The sequence below is a fragment of the Electrophorus electricus genome, chromosome 15 (assembly GCF_041902795.1).
Source record: "Electrophorus electricus isolate QZ-2024a chromosome 15, ASM4190279v1, whole genome shotgun sequence".
Lineage (NCBI taxonomy): Eukaryota > Metazoa > Chordata > Actinopteri > Gymnotiformes > Gymnotidae > Electrophorus > Electrophorus electricus.
In genome coordinates, this window is record NC_137511.1 from 9,606,520 (window position 1) to 9,630,343 (window position 23,824).

The window sequence follows — 23,824 nt, forward strand, 5'->3', positions numbered from 1 at the left end:
GCTGCCATAGTTGCCATAGCTGCCATAGCTGCCATAGCTGCCATAGCTGCCATAGTTGCCATAGCTGCCATAGCTGCCATAGCTGCCATAGTTGCCATAGCTGCCATAGCTGCCATAGTTGCCATAGCTGCCATAGCTGCCATAGCTGCCATAGCTGCCATAGTTGCCATAGCTGCCATAGCTGCCATAGCTGCCATAGTTGCCATAGCTGCCATAGCTGCCATAGTTGCCATAGCTGCCATAGCTGCCATAGCTGCCATAGTTGCCATAGCTGCCATAGCTGCCATAGTTGCCATAGTTGCCATAGCTGCCATAGCTGCCATAGCTGCCATAGTTGCCATAGCTGCCATAGTTGCCATAGCTGCCATAGCTGCCATAGCTCTCTCAGAGCAGCCAGTGAGACACAGCTGCACAGGTGCAGGGAAGAGGGCAGTACACAGATTTAAACATGGCAAATCCTGCAAGCTACATCAGGAGTTGATCAGGAGGAGTTATGGGAGAATCCACTGATGTTAGTTGCTTAATGTCAAACTGTACAAAGAAAATTGTATCTACCGGCCAAAGACTGCTGGACTTCATAAGCCATGACTCAAGTCATTTAAATCTATCTCTGAAGTTTCTGAGCCACATATGAATTAAATTACATCGTTAGATGTGTCCACCAAAAGACCAGTACTATAGTCTGTGTTTGTTTTAGGTCTAAAATTTCTTGCTAGACAGGACATTACTGCAGAGAGCAAGGGCACACACTGTTCACTACTATCACATGTCTGACAAAACAAGGCTCTTAAGACTAAACAGTTCAAGTCAACTAATTTCCTCAAATGCTCTCACTTCAGGAACATATGCAATATCCCATAGAAAAACATTACAATTCTCCACAGCATGCTAATTGTACAAAACATTATCATTATTGCTGTTGTTGTTACTGCTGTTGTTGTTGTTGTTTATTTAATGTGTAGAATACCTTCTGTGGAGAAACATTCAAAATGTGTTGCTGGATAGGTCACATGGTCCTCCCAAATGACTAGCCAGCAGTCAGCGAAACACTTGTCTGATAAACCCTGGCATTAGTGCGCTGGATGTAGCCATCCGTGGGTGCAGGGTGTCTAGCACCAAATGAGAGGAAAGAGTGTAGTGGGGCTGCGATCGGGGAAGAAGAGAGGGAGGAGAAGAAGATGGGTGGGAATAGCAGTGAACATCACATGTGTTTGTTATCAGAGTTCCTCTCTTCCAAGGTCTTCCATGGCTTTGGCTGTGGTACTCCTGACTAAGCGCAGTGCTCAACGAGACACTTCCAGCATCACAGCATCCCGCACGTCCTGCAGCACAGAGCCCCAGACTTGCCCGGGTGGCCCCAAACAGGCAGCTCCGAGCCCAAGAGACGCCTGAGCGACGCCCGTGTGCCCGCCCGGCCGTGCACCCTGGTGATGGAGGGCTGCTGCGGAGCGCTGCTCTGAAGCTTACAGCCTGCGCGTCAGCAGAGAGACTGCAGGCAGGGCAGCGTCACAGCGCAGAGGAAGCGAAACAAAGATAAAAACAGAGGGAGAGTGCAAGCACATTTGGAGCAATAGTTTCTCCATCCCTGGGACAGAATGATGAAGATATTGCTCTGCATGCCAATGCTGGTCTCCAGCCTCTGGGGGCTGGTGGCACATGCCCAGGGCACAGGTGTGGGATCTCAGGCCTGCTCAGTTAATGGGACAACTCGCTCCTTTGCTTGCCTTGGCAGTAAAGTCCAACAGATACCAAGGGACATACCAAAAAATGCCACATACATGTGAGTACAGACAGATACATGCATGCCAGCACACACGTACGCACTCACTTACACACACACACACACACACACACACACACACACACACACACACACACACACACACACATTCAACATCACTGAATTCCATTAAACTGTCCTTACACACCAGTTACATACCTGCCTGTATTAAGCATTAACTTAATGTCATGTGACTGTCTTTCATACAAATGCAGTGTACGAAAGAAAAATAAATTAAATCTTAATTCATGTATCTCTAGGTTCATCTTATTAATTAGCATATAATATCAAGATGCTGTTATTACATAGGTATACATTTGGTGCATTATTACTACATAAATGTATATATTAATAACACACAAAAAAAGTTTGAGAAATTATAACTTTGTGATTTTTACTAAATCTTACTGCTAAAAGTCATCTTTGTATAATAACATTCTGTTATATAACAATAAGGATCTGTTATTGTTTTCTAGCTGGTTGCTCTTGGGGTTATTGCTTGGAAATTTGACTGACAACAAAAATACGCTGCTGTTGAGAGTTCTGAAAGATATATTTTGCAATCTCAAGGCTATCAGCCTGCACACACACACATCCTGGCCTTGAGCTGTAGGCAGGGGGACTTTAATAGCCTGTTTTTCACACATCACAAGAAACTACAGCTTGTTTTTTATGCATCACAAGAAAGAGCTATTTGCATGCATCATCAAGCGTATTCAGCATGTTTGACTGCTGAGGAGGAGTGAATGAGAGAGACAGAAAGGGAGAGTGAGAGAGAGAGAGAGAGAAAGCAAGCACATGGACATTTCCTAGGTTCATTAAGTCGAGGCAGTTTGTTTTGGGTTCTGTTTGTGATGTGATAGCAATTTGCACTCAGGTTGAGTGAGGGGAGTTCAAGTTCTGACATCTGCTTCCCCAGCTCAGCAGCAGTTCTGACTCTGACTGACCTCTTTTAGCATTGCCTTCCACGCTCCCTCACCCCGCCCACCCCACCCCACCCCACCCCACCCCACCCCACCCTCTACACTGGTTCATCCTGACCACCCCACCCACCAAACTCCCTTACCCCTCCTTGCTGCCTCACCCCACATACCGGACTCCCTCACACCACCCGCCCAACCGACTACAACCCTTCACCCCTCCTAGCTGACAGTACTCCACGACGATTGCCTTTCTGCGTGCCTTTCCAGAATAGGGCTGTATGTTCGGCCTGGCTACTTTTTACTTCAGCCATTTTTGAGGGAGTGCAGGGGCCTTTCAGGATGAGTTGGAAAACATACAATTTTGCTACTTAAGTGGAACATGGCGGGAACACACAGTCCTGGACTAGGGATTGATAGAGAGGATACAGAGCTGCAGATGACTTCCCTCATTCTGAATAATATCTTAACTGCAAACAGGGCAGACACATTCTTGGTCTTCAACCAATGTGAGCCTTTGTGACAAACATTCCCAAGACATAAGAGAGACAGAAATATCCTATTTTTAAACAGATGAATGCCAAAGCTACATGTCTGTTCATCTTTTCCAGGGTGTAAGCAATTCACAGTCTTTGTTTCCATCAACTTTAATGTTGTATTCTGCCATTTCTACAAGTCAGTTGATAGACATGGACACAAAAGACAAGATGACACCAAACATTGAGCTTCATGTTCTCATCATAGCACTTTGTCCATTATTATTATTATTATTATTATTATTATTATTATTATTATTATTATTATTATTATTATTATTATTATTATTATTATTATCTCTGTGTAGCTAATCCTCTTGCTACCACATTTTAAATTACTTGCTATAAGCAGTTTACAGCACTCCCATTTCATACTTCATCTTTAGAACAGATTTGTCCTGCTTGCAAATAAAATAAAATTAGAATCTGACAGATCCCAATGAAAGTCTGTTTGTCTTTGCCAGTATTTCATTCTGAGAATGTCCTTCATTCTTATTTTTTGACTTCAGTCAGCAAAAAAAGGGGGAAAAGGGAAATTTTTTCAATTAGCCTAATTACAGTGTCAGTAATGGATTTTTTAAAGTTCATTTCAAAGGGAGAGGATGATGGTGAAAATAATCTCCTTTTGAACTTTTCAAAATATCCAAGATGCACACCACTTTATTCAGACTGTTTCTTCAGGATAATAGTGAGAAAGCAACACTTTTCAAATGTTTCTCAGGTGTAAACTTACTACCTGCTGCTTCAAGGCCGTTGTTACATCAAGGAAAATCTACTAAAAAAAAAATAAATGCAAGAACTCAAATTGGAAATCACTGTGTGACGGCTTTTGCAGATAATAGTGAATGACGTTTTAAACACAATAGGCAAGAATTTCCATACTAAGAGTTGGACTCCTGTCAGGTATGAAGTACTGGTTGCTGACTAATAAATCATTTGTTGATTTGCTGAGAAATAACCTCATTGTGCACAGAGAGATCAAGCTGACTCAGATCACAGTGTTTCCAAGCAGAGCCATCTCATCTCTTCATGAGCTCAAGAGAATGTGAGTGGAAATCATATGCAAACACATTACTGAGAGGCCCAAGTGTGCATGTTTGTGTGTGTGAGTAAGCAAAATACATGACAAATCCACCTCTTATAATTATATTTTATAAATCATGAACCAGATGTTGAATTTTACAACAGAGATTTCACTGGACTAACACTGGATTTAAGGTTTATGGAGAAGCATGTAATTGCACAGTATTTAGTCTTGATTGAATATGTTTAGTCTTTGATATAGAACATGATGTATTAAGGAGGGACAAAACACAGGTGATATGAATTACAGAAATATAGCAACAGGGTAAGAAAAAATACAAACACTGGATGCCCACGACCCTCAGTTTACACGAGTAGACTTTAGAGCCAAGAAAATTTAATTGTCTTTGGATTAATACTGTGCTGATGTTTTCCCAGAAAGGTCATTATGTTGATAACTGTTTAGAACCGCTATTATGTTACCAGGAATGTAAATTCTTCTAATCAAATTGTGCGTTTAGCACTTACTGGTGTTGTTTGTGTGGTACTGGTGATGCAGCCAGTGTTAAATTATTACTGGTGTTCTGGCTTTTTAGAATGGTGTCTGAGAATGGGGCCCTCCAGCGGTTTGGAGCCTATGCCTTCATAGACCTGACCAGCCTGGAGGAGATGTATGTATAAGCTCTTTGAGGGCTTTGCTAGAAACACTTCATACATTTGTATTCATTCTCAGGCTAGGCTATTCCTTTCTGATAGAAAAATATATGTGACTTTAGTCACATCTATATGTGTTTAACTTGTTCCATGAGAACAAAATAAAAAAATGAACAATAATGAAAAGGTACAGTATATTACACATATATTGTTCTTTTGATTCATTTGTTTAGAATCAAGGAACAGACCTGGTTAAAACACTTTGCTTTTTTCCACACACAGAACTATTACCAAATCAAAAAACCTTGTACTTATGGACAAAGCTACCTTCTGGGAACTTCCCAAACTGAGATATCTGTGAGTTCAGCTTTTCTTTCTTTTTCTCACTGTAATCTCCCAGAGAGTGAATGGGGTGTATTCGCACATGAGTTACTGTCTACAGTGGGTTATGCTAAAAGCCCTGTAAAATCTCAGTGAAATGCAGTGACCCACGCAAGGGTCATTGCTGCATAAAACAAGCATTTCTCACAGGAAATTAAAAGGAAATGTTCAGTTAACAAGCCGCTTTCGCTAAACATCACTATGTGTGTGTGTTTGCAAACTATGTGTGTGTGTTTCCAGGACTATTTCCAACACTGGTCTTCTAGTCCTTCCTGACTTCTCCAAGGTCCAGTCTGCTGCTCTTGAATTTCTGTTGTATGTATTTATATTGTATTGCATAGCATTTATAAATGCTCATTAGTGGGTGTTTGCTAAAGGCTTGGCTTGTTGCCCATGTGCTGTATTTGGAGGGAATGTCTGTATATATCATATGATAGGAAAGAACCCACAGCTGTTATTCAGATTCAGACTGAACCCAGCCAAGCAACAAATGTCTGGATTCTAATAGATGCATGACAGCATTTGTATTGCGATTTTTATTTGTTTTAACTAACAATATGCTTTTTTGCCAAATAGTGATCTACAAGACAACATGCACATCAAATTGATACCCAGCAACGCCTTCCTTGGGCTTACTAGTGGCACAATAACTGAGCTGTAAGGGCAGATCTTTATTTGATTAAGATCATTAGGTTTGTGTGCACACACCCTTGCGATTCCTGTCCCCTGTATCTGTACATACCATTATCTACAGCACAACATGTTGTTGTATCCCTTTTTCTAAAAGGAGACTGACAAAGAACGGACTCACAGAAGTGGACAGAAATGCCTTCAATGGTACCAGAATGGAAAAACTGTGAGTGTGTTGAATGGCCTGTTTCGATGCTTTTAACGTCGATTTTGTGTATAGCAACTTCTCTACAAACCCTCCGCCTGCGGCCCTCGCCCCACCTACTCAGGTTTCTCATGGGAAACCAGCAGCTGAGGCGTATCCACAGTGACGCCTTCCTCGGAGCAGAAGGCCCCGTCGTTCTGTAAGCACAGCTAGCTCTCACAGTCAACACAGATCCAGACAGCCAGCTGGCATCTCACACTGCAGGGCGAGCCTCTTCACAGCCCAGCCCTTGTTATTCTCAGAGCTGCTCTTCAAATCAGCCATCTAGTCCCTGCTCCAGCTGTCCAGTGCCAGGATCAGTTACACTCACCTACATACCGTGCAAAGGTCTTGGGTGCCTCAGACATTATAAGCTATTTAAGTGGGGGCCAAGTGTTTATTTCCATGTAAAACAGCATATTACAAATGAACACTTCTACATTAAAAATAATAAACAATATAAGCAAGAAACCATGAATACAGTAAAAGTTAATAACTCTAACCAATATATAACTTATTACTAATAACACAGTAAGTCCCAAATACTGTGTGGTAAATTACTCAGCAGGCAGAGTGGATGAGTTATTTTGATGTGCAACTGATGTGGTGGTTGTTGCAGGGACATCTCGCGCACCGCCATCAGTGCCCTGCCTGAGAGTATGCTTGGGGGCCTGAAGCTACTGACAGCCACCTCCGTTTACTCCCTGAAGTGGCTGCCCAGGTTGGAGCTGTTTGCTGAGCTCACACAGGCCAACCTCACCTACCCCAGCCACTGCTGCGCCTTCAAGAACTTCAAAAAGAACAAGTGGGTCAACCTGGTCCATGTCCGGCTGCCTTAGATAACGAAAATCTCCACTGATGGTTTTGAAATTGAAATGTTAATTTGTAATTGTCCTCAGCGAAGGAACACTATGTCTCCGAGTGCCGCATTTCATATTTTGTGTGTGCACAGGTCTGAGAAGAACCATCTGTGCGATGACCCGGCTGCCCCAAATCTGGAGCCGTACTTTTTCGAAGAGCACTGCAGGGAAGTGACAGAGGTGACCTGCTCGCCCGAGCCCGATGCCTTCAACCCATGTGAGGACATCATGGGCTTCACTGTTCTCCGTGTGCTCATCTGGTTCATCAGCGTGCTGGCCATCGTGGGCAACTCCGCCGTGCTGCTGGTGCTCCTGGCCAGCTGCTCCAAGCTGACCGTGCCCCGCTTCCTCATGTGCCACCTGGCCTTCGCCGACCTCTGCATGGGCCTCTACCTGCTGACCATCGCCGGCGTGGATGTGCACACGCGCGCACACTACTACAACCACAGCATTGACTGGCAGACAGGGTCGGGCTGCCACGCCGCCGGCTTCTTCACGGTGTTCGCCAGTGAGCTGTCCGTCTACACGCTGACGGCCATCACGCTGGAGCGCTGGCACACCATCACCTACGCCATGCAGCTGGAAAGGCAGCTGCGTCTGCGCCACGCCTGCGTCACCATGGCAGCCGGCTGGCTCTTTGCCGCTGGCGCAGCCCTGCTACCTGCGCTGGGTGTCAGCAGCTACATGAAGACCAGCATCTGCCTGCCCATGGACGTGGAGACGCCAGGGGCACAGGCCTACGTGGTGGTGCTGCTGCTGCTTAACGTGGCCGCCTTCGCCGGTGTGTGCGCTTGCTACACGGGCATCTACCTGGCCGTGCGCAAGCCGGCGTCCGTGCCGGCCCGCGCAGACACGCGCCTGGCCAAACGCATGGCCGTGCTGATCTTCACCGACTTCCTGTGCATGGCACCCATCTCGTTCTTCGCCATATCGGCGGCGCTCAAGCTGCCGCTCATCACGGTGTCGCACGCCAAGGTGCTGCTGGTGCTCTTCTACCCCATCAACTCGTGTGCCAACCCCTTCCTCTACGCCTTCTTCACCAAGACCTTCAAGCGGGACTTCTTCATGCTCACCAGCCGCTTCGGATGCTTCAAGGCCCGCGCGCACGTCTACCGAACGGAGACGTCGTCCGTGCAGAATGGCACGTGGGCGCCTGCCCCGAAGACCGGCGACGGGACACTTTGTACACTCATGCACGTCACTCACCCGCACTGACCACAACCCTCCCCGCAGGCCTTCCAGTGCTATAAGTTGCAAGCTGCTCTCATCCACATATATCCCATTCTGTGCTGCTTGGACAAAGCAAACAGGAAAGAAGGAAATAGATCCAGTGCCTATTATGTACACAACTTGTTTTTTTTTTCTGAACTTAATATTTCCAGTGTAAGTATGGTGAGTTTTTAGATTTAAGATCAGGAGCATCAGGAGAGGTTGTTTTGAGGAATGACATGTTACAGCTTCAATATTATTCTCCTTTTCATCAGGCAAATATTTGTGATGTTCCACTAGAGTAGACATTTCAGTAACATGTAAATTGTAACTGTATCCGTATCTGAGCTTTTCTCACTCCTGCCTTCATAATGTCTTATTTAAGTCTAGTGCGTAACTCACAATACTGAGGTTAGCATTTCTGTGAGACATTTGCTGCTCTCTAATACACACAGGGCAAATAACTAACACCTATGTGTTATTCAACTTCTAAATTTAGTACCCGGTGTGGGCTGTCCCACCAGTCAAGTTCTGAAGTTATGACTGGACTTTCACCTCAGTTGAAGGAAGAAAGCAATAAAATCCCACCTTATCATGTCACTTACTTCACTGAACTGAATAGAAAGTTCATTTGTAGATTGCCAAGTAAAGAGCACAGTTTGTACAGTGATGCTTAAGTGATTCTTTATGTATTCTTTCCACCATGCAAGTATTATTTTGATTTGAAACAACAGTTTTACATTAAATTCTGACCCACTGAATGTAAAAGTTGATAATCCAGATACAAATTAGAATAAAATACACTGCTAATTAGAACATTGTAAGTACAATGTACAAACAATGACATGATGCAAATGATGTAATAGTGTTTTCTAGTAATGAAAGTTACATATGCAGTTACAAAGTTACAAACCTGTTTTATTCTTTGTAGACTTAGGTGCTTTGGAGTGGAGGTCAGAGACTTTCTCTTTCTGACAAATGTCAGGTATTTGGTAGTTTTAGGTGAGTACATCTTACTATTCCCAAGCCCATGAGAAAAGGAGATGAAAATCAAGACAGCAGGATGTATTGCTCCAATCAGATTACTTGTTTTTTTTTGATAAATCTGATTGGACTTGCGTGATCAGACAAGAAATCAACATGTGATCATTTGCTTAAACTGCTATGGTGGTTATACGCATTTCAGAATCAAAAAGATCCCTTTACATTAAAGAAAACATCAATAATGCATATATTCAGATGTTTAGAAGAGTATTATTACATTCAGGAGTTTAGAAATGGTTTTACAAATTAAATGGTTTCCATTCTACAATTTTATTTCACTGACTTAATTTAAACATAAATCAACAGAACTATCTCCATGTGTGATCACACCCTCAGCTGAGAGAACACTGACCTACCTTGCCCTTTGACCCCTTATCATCAACCTTCTTTCGTTTAGCACATCCAGCATGTTCAGTGTCTCAGTAACCATGCATGCAGAGCCAAGCCTGGACGTTACAGCACAAGCAGGACTCCCAGCTACGGACAGTCAGGGAGAGAGACATCAACAGCGCATTTCCTAAAAAGGTGAACACTGTGGTTCTACGGAAACATGTGTTTGTTTTTCTCAGTTTATTTATGTAATTATTGTGGATTTCTTTAACGCTGCCTAATACGTCACTGATTTATTTCTGCAGTGTCTTTGGATAAACGCGTGCGAAGCCGAGCAGTGAGCTTACTGGCCTAGACCCCTGTGCAGCTTATCTGTACACCTGCACTGGTGTTGGGCAACAAGACAAGAGTACAGTTGTTCACTCTTTTTTTGAATTTGTAAGTGTTTCAGAGATTAGGTAGGAGTAGGGTGGGTAGGTGGGGTGGGTGGGTGTGTGTGTGTGTGTGTGTGTGTGTGTGTGTGTGTGTGTCAGCTGCAGCTGGATTCTGTAGCTTGAACACACACAGAAAGGGGAATTTGGTATGATGATAGGGCTTAAGCATCAAGGCCTGGAGTTCAAGGATACAGGTCAAGGACCTAGTGGACAGAGAACACCACACAGGGAGAGAAGAAAAATACACAAGATATTCTACACCAAATACCATCATCTGTTACCCTCCCTCTACATCTCTACTTATCTGTCTGAGTTAAGTTATTATGGTGTCATTCCATCAACAATGCACATCAAGGGAGTGTATAAACTATTCACTTTTACAAAGTGCAACCACCAGATGGCAGCATTGTTCAATAAAACCATAACACTAGTTTCAAATCCTAGTTCCTATAAACCATAAGTAACAGACAGCCATAAAAGAAACAATTTTTTTTATTATTTTGTAATACCATATTTAATGCAACAATTGCATATCTTTGGCAAAAATAAACTTTATAAACATTTTATTAACAGAGGTTAGCTTACAAAACCAAATGGTTCAGTCTGTCAGACAGACATGGCAGACAAATGCGAGCAAACTGATTGGATTGGCAACTCTGAATTAGTAGATGATGATAATAATAATAATAATAATAATAATAATAATAATAATAATAATAAAAATGATCACTATCCTGTATCACAGAAATGTTACCAAAAGCTGTTTCATTAACAAAATATTCTTGGTCTGGGAGAAGCAAGTGCCTGCCTTCAGTCTTCAAATCTAATACTACAGCACTGTCCCTCTCCTCTACATCTTCTCCAGTAATACTTGCATTTTGTGTCATCACTATGTACAGATCAAGGGAAATTGGCAGCCTTGGTGAAAGTGATTGGGCCACAACTTCATAATAGCAGGCATTCAAAGAAATAAAATTAAATAGGGGTTTCAAAGACCCGGTCAGGAACAGATAAAACGTTCCACAGCTATCCCAGGCCTAGCTGAGCTCAACCAGAAAGCACAGAATGAACATTCATACGGCAGATTTCAGCAGTGCTGCTGATCCAACTGCTCAGTAGGCGCCAGGCCTCGTTCTGGCCTGCGAGGTGTATTGAGTCCTGAGCAGGGATAAATATGGCCAGAACCAGAGATAAACGGCAATGGTATTTCAATCATTCAGGCAGATAAAAGCTGAGATGAAAAAAAATCAAACACTGAAAAATCCCCCCCCCCCCCAAAAAAAAAACCATTTTAAAAGAGGTCGAAGTCACAGAGATAGCTGCAGTAGCTGCTGTCAATAATATCCTTGAGGATTTCAGAGAAACCACAAACCTAAACATGAATTTGGACAGAAAGTCCAACAAGTTCTTTATGGAGACGATGCGCACAGGTCAGATCCACTCCCAGCAGTGGTGCGTTGAGAGCAGAACGCTGCAGCCGCGCCAACACTGTCCACCCACGTTAGAACTTCGCCTTTCTCCCGCCTGACATCCTGCAGGTCCGTTCCCATGACGCCACCCCAAAAAGAGCTGCCGGAACAGGGCTGTTTTTTCCTCTTCCACCTGGCCCGTGGCCACCCTTCTTCCAGAGGCTGCATTATGTCCAGTTTCCTCCCGGGTGTGGGGATATCTGCGGAGAAGGCCTGCCTGTTGGAGCGCCCCCTCTCAGCCGGAACGGACGAGCCTTTCTGCTTCTACCACTCTCCACCCAGAGAAGCACCGTTTCTTAAAGTCCATCTTCGGCGATTGCTATTCGCTTTCGCAGCAGACACGAGCCAGTCCGAGACCCCATATGTGGGGAACGGCGTTGCTGATTACAGGAAGGGCAGGGAGACGCCGATCGGGTCAGTGAAGAGGGAATGGGGTTCTCGGCTGAACATGCCTCGCCGTGTCGTTCAGTGTGTCGTTTCCTATGCTTGCCTAAATGCGAAAGCGCCGTAAGCGTGAATGGGGGGTTAAGGCAGTGAACGTGATGGCACAAGACTACACCGGCTACATGGATAAACGGGACAAATACTGATGTGAGTGTGCATGCCAAGAGCTACAGTGTCACCTTCGAACTGCTCATCTCCTCTGCATGACACATATATATGTACTGCACTGGGAGGCTGGGTAAGGGCACAGATCCAATCAGGATGGACAGAAAAGTCACATGGTTTTGACATCATATCTGTGATAGCACAGGGCTCCAAGGGACATGCTATCTTCACCACACAAAATACAAAAACAGCAGTACAAAAATAAAAGAAGTATTCAGGTCAACTAATTATTGCATTTATCTTTGTATCATATTTCTTAACCAAAGTCTTATGATCCAAAATCAATGGCACTTCCATATTTCTATTTTTCTCTTGTTTAGTTTTTTCCCCCCTCTATGATGATGGCCACTTGGGACCTTGTGAAATCCATGCATTCATTCTCAGTATAAATAGGTTTGTGTGGTTTTTAGATGTGGAAGCATGCAAATATCCTCTGGGTTTTTTTCCCCTCCAAGTTCTACTGTTCTCCTCACACCCTTTCATTCATGAACAGAACTTATGGTGGCGGTTCAATGTGCATCTTCTTCCTTTACTCTTGACTGCACAACAAAAAAGTGTCAGTATGGCTTTTCTCTCCTGTGTATGTGTTAGTATTGCCTGTTTAATGAGATGACAGTGAATTTGATCCAGGTTTGAAAAAGATGAAAAAAAATAAATAAAATAAACTAATGCCAACAAGAGGGGAACCAGAGGAGAGAGGCCTGGAGGCCCCAGGAAGGAGTCCCGTCGGGCGGAGCAGCCGAGCCACTGGCCATCATTTCCTGCTCAGCTTCCTGCTCTTGCCCCTCAAAGTGCCCAGGCTTGTGCAGATGCCAGCCAGGTGCAGGAGCGAGCCGGCCGCCTCCTTCAGCTCCTCGTCCAACTCGGGCCGGGACTCTCGCCTGGCCCTCTTCCCTGGCAAGGAGCTGCGTGGGGGGCCGTGGGCGCTGGGGGGCCAGCCGCCTCTCTCCTGCTGCAGTCGGGAACCCGGGCCGGAGGCCGCTGCCTGGCAGGGGGATGTCTGGCGTGGCGGGGAGCACATGGGCGCGCTGCTGTAGTTGTGGTCCTGTTTTGGATCGCGACTCACGAGGACCCTTCGGGACAGGTCAATGGGCCCTTCTTGATCATCTGGGAGGTAGCAAATCAGAAATGAACATTACAGTTTAGAAGCAGCAGGACCTTAATGAAGGACAGAATATGCATCCCCCTGTGTCTGGAGAAAACCAAAACAGTACACCAGGAGGGGAGAAAGAATGAGAGAAGCAGGGAGATGGATGGCGTCTGTGTAATGGTGGTCTCTTACATGAGGCAATGTGATGCTCAGAGGCAGACTTTAACAGCATCATAGCAGTGGCAGCATCAAAATCAGATTCTGCAAAGAGAAAGACACATTGGATGGACACAGGACTTGACTGCCAACGATGGTGTGTGCGTGCACATGTGTGCATGTCTGTACGCGTGCCTCTCTCTTGTCTGTGTGTGTGTTTGTGCGTGCAAGTGAATGAGTCACTTGCAGCCAGAGCGATCCCTCATTACAAAAGCACCAGTGCCTTGGTTGTCAAGGTTACAAAATACAAGAGAGAGGTGGCATTTGCACGCCGTGCAGACCGGAAGAGGACGAACAGAACAAAAAGAGCTGAGATGAGTGATGTGCTTAAATGTGAAATGATACATTTGCCCATGGTGTGTGAAGGCTATGAGCCACTTAAAGTCCTCCAGAACAGAAGTGACACGCTGAGGGCCGGTAGTTAATTCCACTTACCTTTCAGAGAGTAGCCCTGCTCCAACGAAAACAGGTGAGGAGGAGACGAGGCACTGTGGAGAAAAGCCCTGTTACTTACACGCAGTAACACACACTTCACAGGACCAGCCCCACTTCACACATATGTGCTGAATACACAGACTAAACAGCCTTAAAATACTTATTAGGACTGCTAACTTCATCTGATTGTAATATTCATATAATATAATATATAAGTCCATCACCTGGGGGGGGAGGCAGGTGGGGTGCAGAAGGCATGTGCGTTAGGGAAGTGCTGTTTCTTCAGAGCTTGCATCAAAGTGGGCCGGAACTCAGGATGAACGCACCACAGAGAGCCTTTCCCATTGGTCTGGATCAGAGAGAGAGGGTGGGGTTAGTGTGCAGAGGGTAAACTGAGGCTGGAAGAAGCTTTCATGAAGTGCCATGACTAAACTCCAGTGTGTTACATTCCACACACCCACTGCGTAATGCAAGTCTGGAAGTATTGTTCTCAGCTAGCGCTTAGTCTTGCCTGCCAAAGCCACAAAGCTGTCCCCAGGCTGCATGGCAGAACCGGCTGGACCTGTTTGGTGCTGACGTGCACGCGCAAGTCTGTTTGTGCTTGGGCGTGCACGTGCGGGTGCGAGTACATAAAACAGGCTCATCACCTCTTTGTCTGAGGTGTGGTCCTGCAGGGGTAACATGACCTTGACTCAAATCACCAGCCGTTCTCATAAACAGGAAAGAGGAAACATTACCATGGCAACAGACATAAGCCTGCGCTACATGAAACCCACAGATTCACTCACACACACACACACACACACACACACACACACACACACACACACACACACACACACACGACACCCTAACCAAACACATCACATCCATCAAGTCACTGCACTTTCTTCAGTTCACACTAAAGTGAAATGAAAGCTCCGAAGTGCTCCTGCTCAGAGAGCCAAGTGGCCTGCACTCAGAAAGCCCAAAAGGTCAACAGTGCTCTGTTCTGCTCCTCCTTGTAATGCACCTCCGCACATTATAAACGCGCCGCTACCACATTTCACATGAAGTTACGCAGTTAATCAGACATCCTGCCCTTTCCTCTGCCTGGCTATTATCCAGCGAGGGCAATTTAGCAGAACACGGCTACGTGTCCGTTTAGTAGAACACGGCTACGTGTCCGTTTTCCACTGGGGGATTCTTACCTTGCCCAGGCTTCGTTCCACCTTGCGGAAGCACTTGTTGAGGGACAGGTTGTGGCGCACTGAGTTCTTCCAGCCAGTGGGGGCACTGGAGAAGTAAGGGAAGTGCTCCAGGATCCAGCCGTAGATGTCCTTCACAGGGAGCGATTTGCTGGGAGACTGCTCGATGGCCATGTAGATCAGGAGCGAGAAGGAGAACGGGGGTTTCGATTTGAGGGGATCGCGCTCACCGCCTGGACTACCAGATGAAACAGAAGAGGACGAGGACAGGCCGTGGTCCTGGGGCAAGCCGGCACTGCCCTCGATGTCGAACAGTGGCGCATTGCACGGTGGAGCTTCCGGCCCTCCCAAGGTGAAGTTCTGCAGCAGATTCTCATGGAGCCAGTTCAGATTGGTCAACTCATCATCCTCAGGCTCCATCCCAGACACACCCACCATCACAGCAGGGCCAATCCGGTCCAGACTAGTGGCCAGAGGGCTGGAGGCACTTTCTGCTTCTGGAAGAGTCCCTGCTCCACACATGCCCTGAGAGCCTGTAAATTCTGCTTTCTTATCCGGAGACATCCCAATTATCGGACCCATCAAACCAGGAGGGTCTACAGAGACAAACACAAATAAAGAGAAGATGAAAAAGTGCTGTGTGAGAGAGATTTTACTGTACAGGCTAAAGAATGAACTGAGGGACCATAGGGCTCCTTCTGAATCTTAACCAAGTCCTAATTTGGCCTTCTACAATGACACAAAGACAATATATGTATTGTATCGAAGGAAATCACAGGTGATCACAAAGCTTGAAAAAGCATAAGTGTTTCTGTTCAGAGCGAAAGGAAAGTGTTATAACTTGTATCAAAATTGTGCAACCTGTCTGACAGGTCTTAGTGTTCTTTTCTCAAACTATGATTTAGCCTACGTCAACAATACACACGTTTTGGCATTGTGACAAAGACTGAGTGCGGAGAGGCCCAGGAACAGAGAGGTGCAGCAAGGTGACTAGAAGATCAAATCAGAACCAATCCAAAATTCTATTAGGCGACATTACACACACATTTGATATTTGGGTGATTTCACTCCATTTGTCGCTGCCTGTACTCAGCCATTAAGCCTGTCCTCCACACACTCACCCTTCTCCATTTCCCTCTCTTTCTTAAGAGAATTGAGAGGCTCTTGAAGGGGTCCTTAGGACAAAGTTAAGGGCCTCTTAGGAGTCTACTGAAGTGCCTGAAAGGACTCTGATCCTTGCCTTCAGCATGCAGCCCCACCAGAAGGACCACATTGTGTGTAGAAAGAAGGCAAGGAGCGCGGCACAAAGCCCGTGTCTGCTTTCACGGCCCGGTAATGACCTCCGCCAGCGGCTGCGTGGACGAGGCCAACGAGGCTGGGAGAGAGCCAGGCCCCGTCTCCCTCACCGTGGTGGCTGTCTGTGCACCAGCCCCAGACAGCCCCGAGCAACAGGAAGCCCCCAGAGTCCTGGGGAGACAACAGTCCTTCACCAGCCAATCAGAGTGATGCTCAGACGCAACTAAATGGCTTCTTCTGATGGACAGCCACGGAAATCGCACAGAATACACTGATGAATAAATAATCGTCTGGAGCAAAGGAGGCCTGTCTGCCAGTGAGAGCGACTGCCTCACTCCTTTCCGACTGGTACAACCACTCAAATGAGCCACTGCCATGGAAACCATACAGCACATCAATAAATAAATAATCACCTAAAGTGCTGCACTGAATCACTCACTCCCTGTAGCGCGCCTCTCTCCTTCTCTCTCTCTCTCTCTGCCTCCATCTCCCTCTCTCTCTCTCTCACTCTCTCTGCCTCCATCTCTCTCTCTCTCTCTCTCTCTCTCTCTCTCTCTCTCTCTCTCTCTCTCTCTCTCTCTCTCTCTCTTTGGAAAGTGAAGCAGGGCTGGAGGAAAAGGGGAGGGGGTGTTTCTTCCTCTTTAAAGACTTTCTTTTTCCTCCTAAAACAAAAAACCCTCTTCCTGTTCAAGTGAGGAACTCTTGTTGTTTACAAAATTTACCAGACTCTGTAGAAGCGAACTTTATTTGGATAGCTGCTAAGTTAAGCCTCAGTCTTTGTGTCTGTGTGTGTCTGTCCATGTTGTTGTGCAGCTCACAGACAGAAGGCATGGCCTTCCACATGGCCTTTGTCCCCATGCTGAGCAGACAGTAGCAGCTTCTTCCAGCTCCTCGTATGGGTTCTCCTGCCGGCCACTCTCTCTGCGCTGATCTCTGCATTACACGCTGCCTCTCTATTAACCTCCATTAGCAAGACAAAGGCAATGTGCGCTGCAAGCTCATCAGCGTGTCTACAAACTCCCCATCCACAAACAGAGACAATGCTAATGACAGCACTCAACGCATCTCAGCCACTTCAAACATGAGCCCTCATAATGTCTATGGGTGGAGCACCTTCAAAAAACACAACACCACACTGCCCCCCTACACAAACACACAACACCTCCACACCCACACCTATGGATATACAGAAATGCATAGCATGGAACTTTCCAAATATCACACTGCTCTTCAAAGTTATGATTTTTTTTCCTCTTTTTTGCAGTTATAAATAAGAATTTGGGTGAAAGTTAGTCACTTAAGCTATTTGTAACAGTCAAGTCAAATCCATCAACAAAAAAGCATTGCTGTTGTATCAAGCATATCACTGTTCCAAAGAGACAGGCCGAAACACTCTCTAAAAATACCCTACATGCGCCTTTCCCTGTCCTGTCATCCAGCTTTGGCGGCCTAATTTCCATCAGTGCTGAAGGGAGAATTAATTCACCACTGAACCGCTTGTGTGCGCTTCCAAAGTTCCACAGGGATAGGGAAGGCATTACATCAGTGCAGTGGAGTTGCTCTGTGTGACCAGAGCACTGAGAGAATGGGCATGCCTGGTCAGTGCACCTCAGCCACGGATTGCTGGGAGTGAACCTCCTGTAGTACTTTCTGTCTGCACGTGCGCGAGCCTGTCAGAACTGCTGTGCAAGGTTTCAGGCATGAGTCGGCGGCCCCTGGTGTTCTGTCGGTGTGCTGGGAAAGAAGGTGACCTGCCCTCATTACGCCACTACTGGAGATTTCTTACCAATAGCAGTTCAACTTTTTTTCACCTTCAAATTCATCGTGGAGTTGGGTGTTCCGCCTGGCAGGGACAGAGGTCTGACAGAAACAAACTTTCCTGTCACGTTCAGGCAAGGAATTCTAGCTGTCTCTGAAACCCCCATTAGCAATGGCCTATTTGCCTCTCACCACCTCATACAGCACAAAGTTTTTCTAAGACAGTCTTCATTTGTTTAGGGCCTCATTTTCTCCCAACACAGGGTTTGAGAATCCAAGCCAATTTGACACATGTACAAGAAAGTGCTCTGCAATCGAAAACATTGTAATCATAAACCTCAAGGACACAGCATTAATAATGGTTCAGGTTTCTTTTTCAAAGCAAGCCAAACAATAACAACAAAAAATAACAACAAAACATTTTTACCTGAAATCACGCTATGCCTTGTTTAATTTCACCATTTAGCTTACTCAGATCAACTGATCATTTAAATCACCGGGCCTCACATGAACTTCCAATTGCTGTTGTATTTCATATCAGAACATAACTTTAACCGAATGTGTTCAATCAAATTTCGTGACTGTTACTGTGTATGTGCCAACAACCTATAACTTTTAGGTTAATGGCATAGGGCATCTCATTCACACAAAATGAGGAAATTAAGTCATGGAAATTAAGGTAAGATGAACCTTTTATGTGCTACTGCAATAAGAATCATTCACAGCAGGGTAGTCTAACAACTAGTCCCCATTTATTAATTAGGTATTGTGAAAGCCATTTCTCAACACTTCTTGTAGCACCTAAACATGTTTTGAGTATACAGTGAATGCACATGCTGTTGCGTCTAGTGTGCTGTCTGCTGCCCATTCTGTGTCCCTCTCACACCCAGCCATCTCAATTAAACACACCCAGTTTATTCAGGCAGGCGTGACCCAAACAATAGAGGCCATTGTAACCAAGGTGACACAGGAGCTACAGGGTTCGGTCTAGCTCTCTGTGTCAAGGCTGCGCCCGACATTAGCATCACTGTCAATGGGCAGAGGGGCCCTGACGGCCTGCGGCTGCTCCAAAGTCCCAAGTCCTTCGGAGCAAAAGAGATGGATGCTAAAGGGAGTGTGAGAGAAGCCCAAGACCCCCAGGCTGGACTGAGAGAGTGTGGGGGCTGGGTACCGTGAGGGCACGATGCTACCTAGTTCAAACGGGGGGGGGGGGGGGCACATTTGCAAATGAAATCCAGAGCATCGCCTATATTTGATTACCACTCCCCAATGTGACCACGTAGCCATGGCAACCAAAGCGTTACAACCTCCTGGGGATGAGGGTTGCACCTCACGGTCTGTCGCTGAGGGCATGAGGAAGAAAAGAGGCTAACTGCAGATGAGAAATATGTGCAGCTGGGCCATAGCGAGAAGATGGCAGGAGGAGGGGCTACCAGACAAAGACACAGTCATTAGTTGGCGGGTGAATGCAAGGACACAAGTCGGGTTTTTTTGTTTAGATGTGACATGTTTTGAAAATGCCAAACGGTCCCCTCAGATAAGTACCAATGCAAAGGGTCTTATAAAGGCACTCATTCCTTCTGCACTCTGACAGTCATAAGCACCTCTTTGAGTAGGAAGACTGGGGTTATCACCAGTCACCAACTGACTATATTAGAGAGCTTTTTGTCAAGGATCCTTAGGCCATTTGGAAAAAAAGCTCAAAAGGGGTAATATGTAGGGGAGATGTAAGCACTGTTTTTTTAGCTATTACAATGATTTAACCAAATCCCCATTTCTGCATTTTCTATGTCTGTGAGAGAAAGAATGCAACCTTGCAAGCCAAACCCACACCGCACCTGACAATGTTAGTGTCATAATGAGACTAATTAATTTCTTTGCCTATTGTCAGGAGAGCACCAATAAGCAAGGGATCATTTGCAGTTCCCTACAAGAGCCCTCCTGAGAGCAGCCATAAAGCAACAATAATTCAATAATTCTGCAAGATAGTCAGGTCTCAGGAAAACAAAGCAGACATATCCCTTTCTTAACCAGCATGCATCACATGAACTAAATAAAAAAAATATATGGACTTACTGATTTGGGTCAGAGTCCTCTAGATAATAAGATGAATTATAGTCAAGCAAAGCTCGACTTTCGATGGCAAAATAAGCTAACTGCTAGCCAATTAAAAAGCTAGGACCAACAAGCAGTGTCGTTCATCAGTACACATGATAAATATATAGCTACCTTAACTAAATAACACTAGAACATTATCTAGTGCCCGACTGAGGAGCACTCTGTGCGTGGGTGTTGTGTGTTTACAGTCTGGGGTGTCGAAGTGGATACTCTTTCGGCCATGAAACCGGAGCTAAATGATGTGATCATGTGACAAGCGAAGCGGAACGACTGGTAGAAGTTGCTTACTCGTCCTCCTTCTATCTCCGAGCTCTTTCCCAAGTACAGCTATGTGCACTTTCTGACCACGTGTCAATGTCACTCACAGGCATAATCTAGCCATTATGCCGGAAATGTGGATTCACCATTCGCGTCGCTCATGTTTTATTGTAAAGAAAGCCAACAAAATAATAATAATATCTTCGACTGAATCGGCCACGGAGGAACTGAGGTCCAACGATATGGGCAACAACACGAAAAGGGAAACAAAAAGTAACAATAATAGCTCCCACCCTCTACTCTCCTCTTACATAGCTGCCCTAGATTCTCAGCACTCGAAACCAAATGGATATGTTTGTAACCTTCGCTTATAACCTTAAACCCACAATTTCGTTAATTGTAATTTCATGTTTATTCGCCGTTTTATTCCGCTAGATTCTAAATGTGTGATGAGTCAACAAAATAAAGTGGATAAAGTACTTTTGTACGTAAAGACATTACCGGCCAACTTACACTGAACTGTAAATGTTGTGTAAACATTACTTCAAGGACCTAAACAAAACTACTTGCGCATTAAAAAAATGCTGTGGAAAAATAAGAGGCTTGATGAAGCGAAAGCATTCGACTAAGTTAGCTAGCTAGGTAGCTACATAGCAATAGAGCTAATGCGTGGCTTCAAAGCTGCCTCGCTTCCAAACAGTGTGTAGCTCTGTTAAGTAAAACCCTTTTGCTGGATACTGTTCTTTATTTAAGTTGTAATAAACGTATATAATAAAGTATTTAAATAAGTCTGAACGTGTCGTGTAAGTTTATATTAAAGGTAAAACGCGTTCACTCCACTGATTCAACTTAGTTAGCTAACCTAGCTAGATAGATCACATGGTCCGAAATGTATAGGATTTTTTAATGTTAAAAAGAAACAAAACTAATTTCGCTAAATACAAACGTTCGGAAGTCATCATGCACAGGGTAAACAGCAATTCTAAAAAATATATATATATATATATATTGATCTGTGCGTTTGAATATACGACAGTGCATATAGCAAGATATTGGGGTTTTTCGCCCGGATTTTTGTCATTTTACCTTATCATTATATTAAATGTATTTATGTAAATTTGTTATTGGCTACATACCTTTAATTTATACGTGGCTGTATACATTATGAATTAAAGTGAAAAACGTTGACTTACATTCGTGCATTCTAAGGTCGTGTCCGCCGACAAAGCCTCGGTGCAGTTGCCTTTCTCCTGTACTGTGTCAAAAGATCAGCAGCTGCTTCCTCCATCCACGCAGCGCAGAGATCACGCTGCACAGCAACGCTACCGGACCCCCCTACCGTCGCCAAGGCAACAGGGCCACTTCAGCCAATCATACCCCTGCTCTCCGATATCCCCTGACAACTGCCGCAACGCAGTAGCACTTTTTTTTCTACTTTTTTTTTTTTTTTTTTTTTTTTTTTTTTTTTTAAGAAAACCTAAGCGATTGCGCTCACCATTCACCACGCGTTGCCTCTCGCTGGGTTTGTGCATTGACAGACTGCAAAGTTCTATAATTTTATTAATTCTCTTTTAGTAATCTAATAAAAGTATTATAACCAATATAGATTTAATTAAACGGTCTTACGACGGCATGTACTAAACAATAATATGTGTAGTTTCCTAACCTACTACACTTTGGATAAAGGTAGGCTAGTTCTTGCACACATTTTTGAGGAAGTATTTAGCTAACATGGAAACGAGGTCAGATTTTCATTACGTCATTTTAGCGGGGGAGTCCTGAAGGCAGATTCTGAAATGGAATTTCGCGTTGTGACGTAGACGAACCATTGTACTGTTCAGATATGCGACGAACTTACATTAATTTGGTGCCTGCTTAGAATGGGTTAGGCTGAAGTAGACTGGGATAGCAATGTGAATAGGAATATTACAAATCTCCTCTTCAGTTCTCTCACTTTGAGGTCAATATTTCTCAGTCATAAACCAAACATAAACCCATTACCGTCGTTTTAAATGTAACATCGGTTTTAAAAAATGTTAGCTTTCTGCAGAAAGCAGTAGCAGCCCTACTAGTGTGAACTATTTTCCTGTGTTCAATAGTCTATATGTTGATCCCTGCTGTCATATAACTGATTTGCGGCGAGGTGACTAAGTCATAAGGTTTGACAGGAGGGGGTCGGTAAGCAGATGCTTGTCTGTTTTTGTAGAGGGCAATTAGGACATAGTTGGTAGGAGATTTAAATGAGGCTAGTTCACTAACAGGGCACACAGGCCACAACTAAACGCTACTATTTGCCATTTCTTCATATTCTGCATAAACTCTTGTATGCGCTACTGGAGCCTAGTAACCCTATTTAAATTCTAATTTGTGCTGTCTCCAAATTATTAAAGATTTAATAAGTCACTTTGATTAGACTTAGGCTGTATAATTTTCCTTTAGTGTAACGCAGATCATTACTTTTTTGAAAACATAGTGCTTATATGATTTTGACTGTACAAGTACATAATCAAGTTAGGTACAGAACAACTCTAAGTAATTCTTCCTTGCTTCAAACACACCATCTAGTTTAATATCCAAACCACTGGGCCAATACATCCACAGATAAGCAGCTCAAGGCCAAGAGCATGTGCAAACAATTCACGTTTCCATGCAGTCAAGCAAGAGTCTGCATTGCCAGTAATGCTCATCTGTCTAATCAAATACCTCTACAATGCTATTGACTTTTAATGATGTTACATATATTGGTCTCATATACACTTTGTCCTATGTAAGCATGTGTGTTTGAAACTGCCCATGATATATCTTGGTGTCATTTGGTACAATATGCCTAACATTTTTAGTCTGACTATGCCAAAATGCTGCAAAATGGATAAGAGCCAATTAATAAAAATTAAAGTTGACTTGTATTCTTTGTAAACAGTGTAATGTAATCCTGTTGAATTAATAGTTAGGATATACATCATAGATTATTGATGCAGAACTAGACCAGAGAAAAGTCCTTGTTTCAAAATAATATAACCAATTACCTCATTTGCTATGGTTTTATATATACACACAAGAGAAAATCAGTAATGCTTACTGCTATAATGAACTAAAAAATAACAGTAAATAGTTTACTGAGTCTCAAACACCAGTGCTGTACTCAGTTAAGAGGTAAAGTTACATGGAAAAAATAACTGAAACCTCTCAGTAAAACATGACTATTGTAAAAAATGTCAATGAAGACAATTTCAAGGATGGTTTAATCCAAACCAAGATAAAACTGTACTAGGTCACAGTTATCCAATGCTAAGTTTTTATGACTACTAATTGAGTATATACTATAGAGGACTAATATGCCACC

General features: G+C 44.3%; 2 protein-coding genes across 3 annotated transcripts; one reads left to right on the forward strand and one right to left on the reverse strand.

Moving 5' to 3' along the window:
* The first annotated feature begins 1,288 nt into the window (after positions 1-1,288).
* fshr (follicle stimulating hormone receptor) lies at positions 1,289-9,053 on the forward strand. Its single transcript, XM_027002704.3, has 10 exons — positions 1,289-1,780; positions 4,210-4,281; positions 4,856-4,930; positions 5,196-5,270; positions 5,535-5,609; positions 5,871-5,951; positions 6,082-6,150; positions 6,254-6,328; positions 6,788-6,973; positions 7,121-9,053. The coding sequence occupies exons 1-10, from the start codon at positions 1,596-1,598 to the stop codon at positions 8,241-8,243; spliced, it is 2,016 nt and encodes a 671-aa protein (XP_026858505.2). The 5' UTR covers positions 1,289-1,595; the 3' UTR covers positions 8,244-9,053.
* Positions 9,054-10,519: 1,466 nt separating this feature from the next.
* Positions 10,520-21,836, reverse strand: foxn2b (forkhead box N2b). 2 transcript variants are annotated; one of them, XM_027002700.3, is made up of 6 exons: positions 21,675-21,836; positions 15,055-15,647; positions 14,089-14,213; positions 13,865-13,917; positions 13,406-13,474; positions 10,520-13,230 (listed from the first exon to the last, which is right to left on the reverse strand). In XM_027002700.3, the coding sequence occupies exons 1-6, from the start codon at positions 21,682-21,684 to the stop codon at positions 12,878-12,880; spliced, it is 1,203 nt and encodes a 400-aa protein (XP_026858501.2). In that variant the 5' UTR covers positions 21,685-21,836; the 3' UTR covers positions 10,520-12,877. The 2 variants fall into 2 exon arrangements, with proteins under 2 accessions (XP_026858501.2, XP_026858502.2); XM_027002701.3 differs by lacking the exon at positions 21,675-21,836 and adding an exon at positions 20,182-21,218.
* Positions 21,837-23,824: the final 1,988 nt, after the last annotated feature.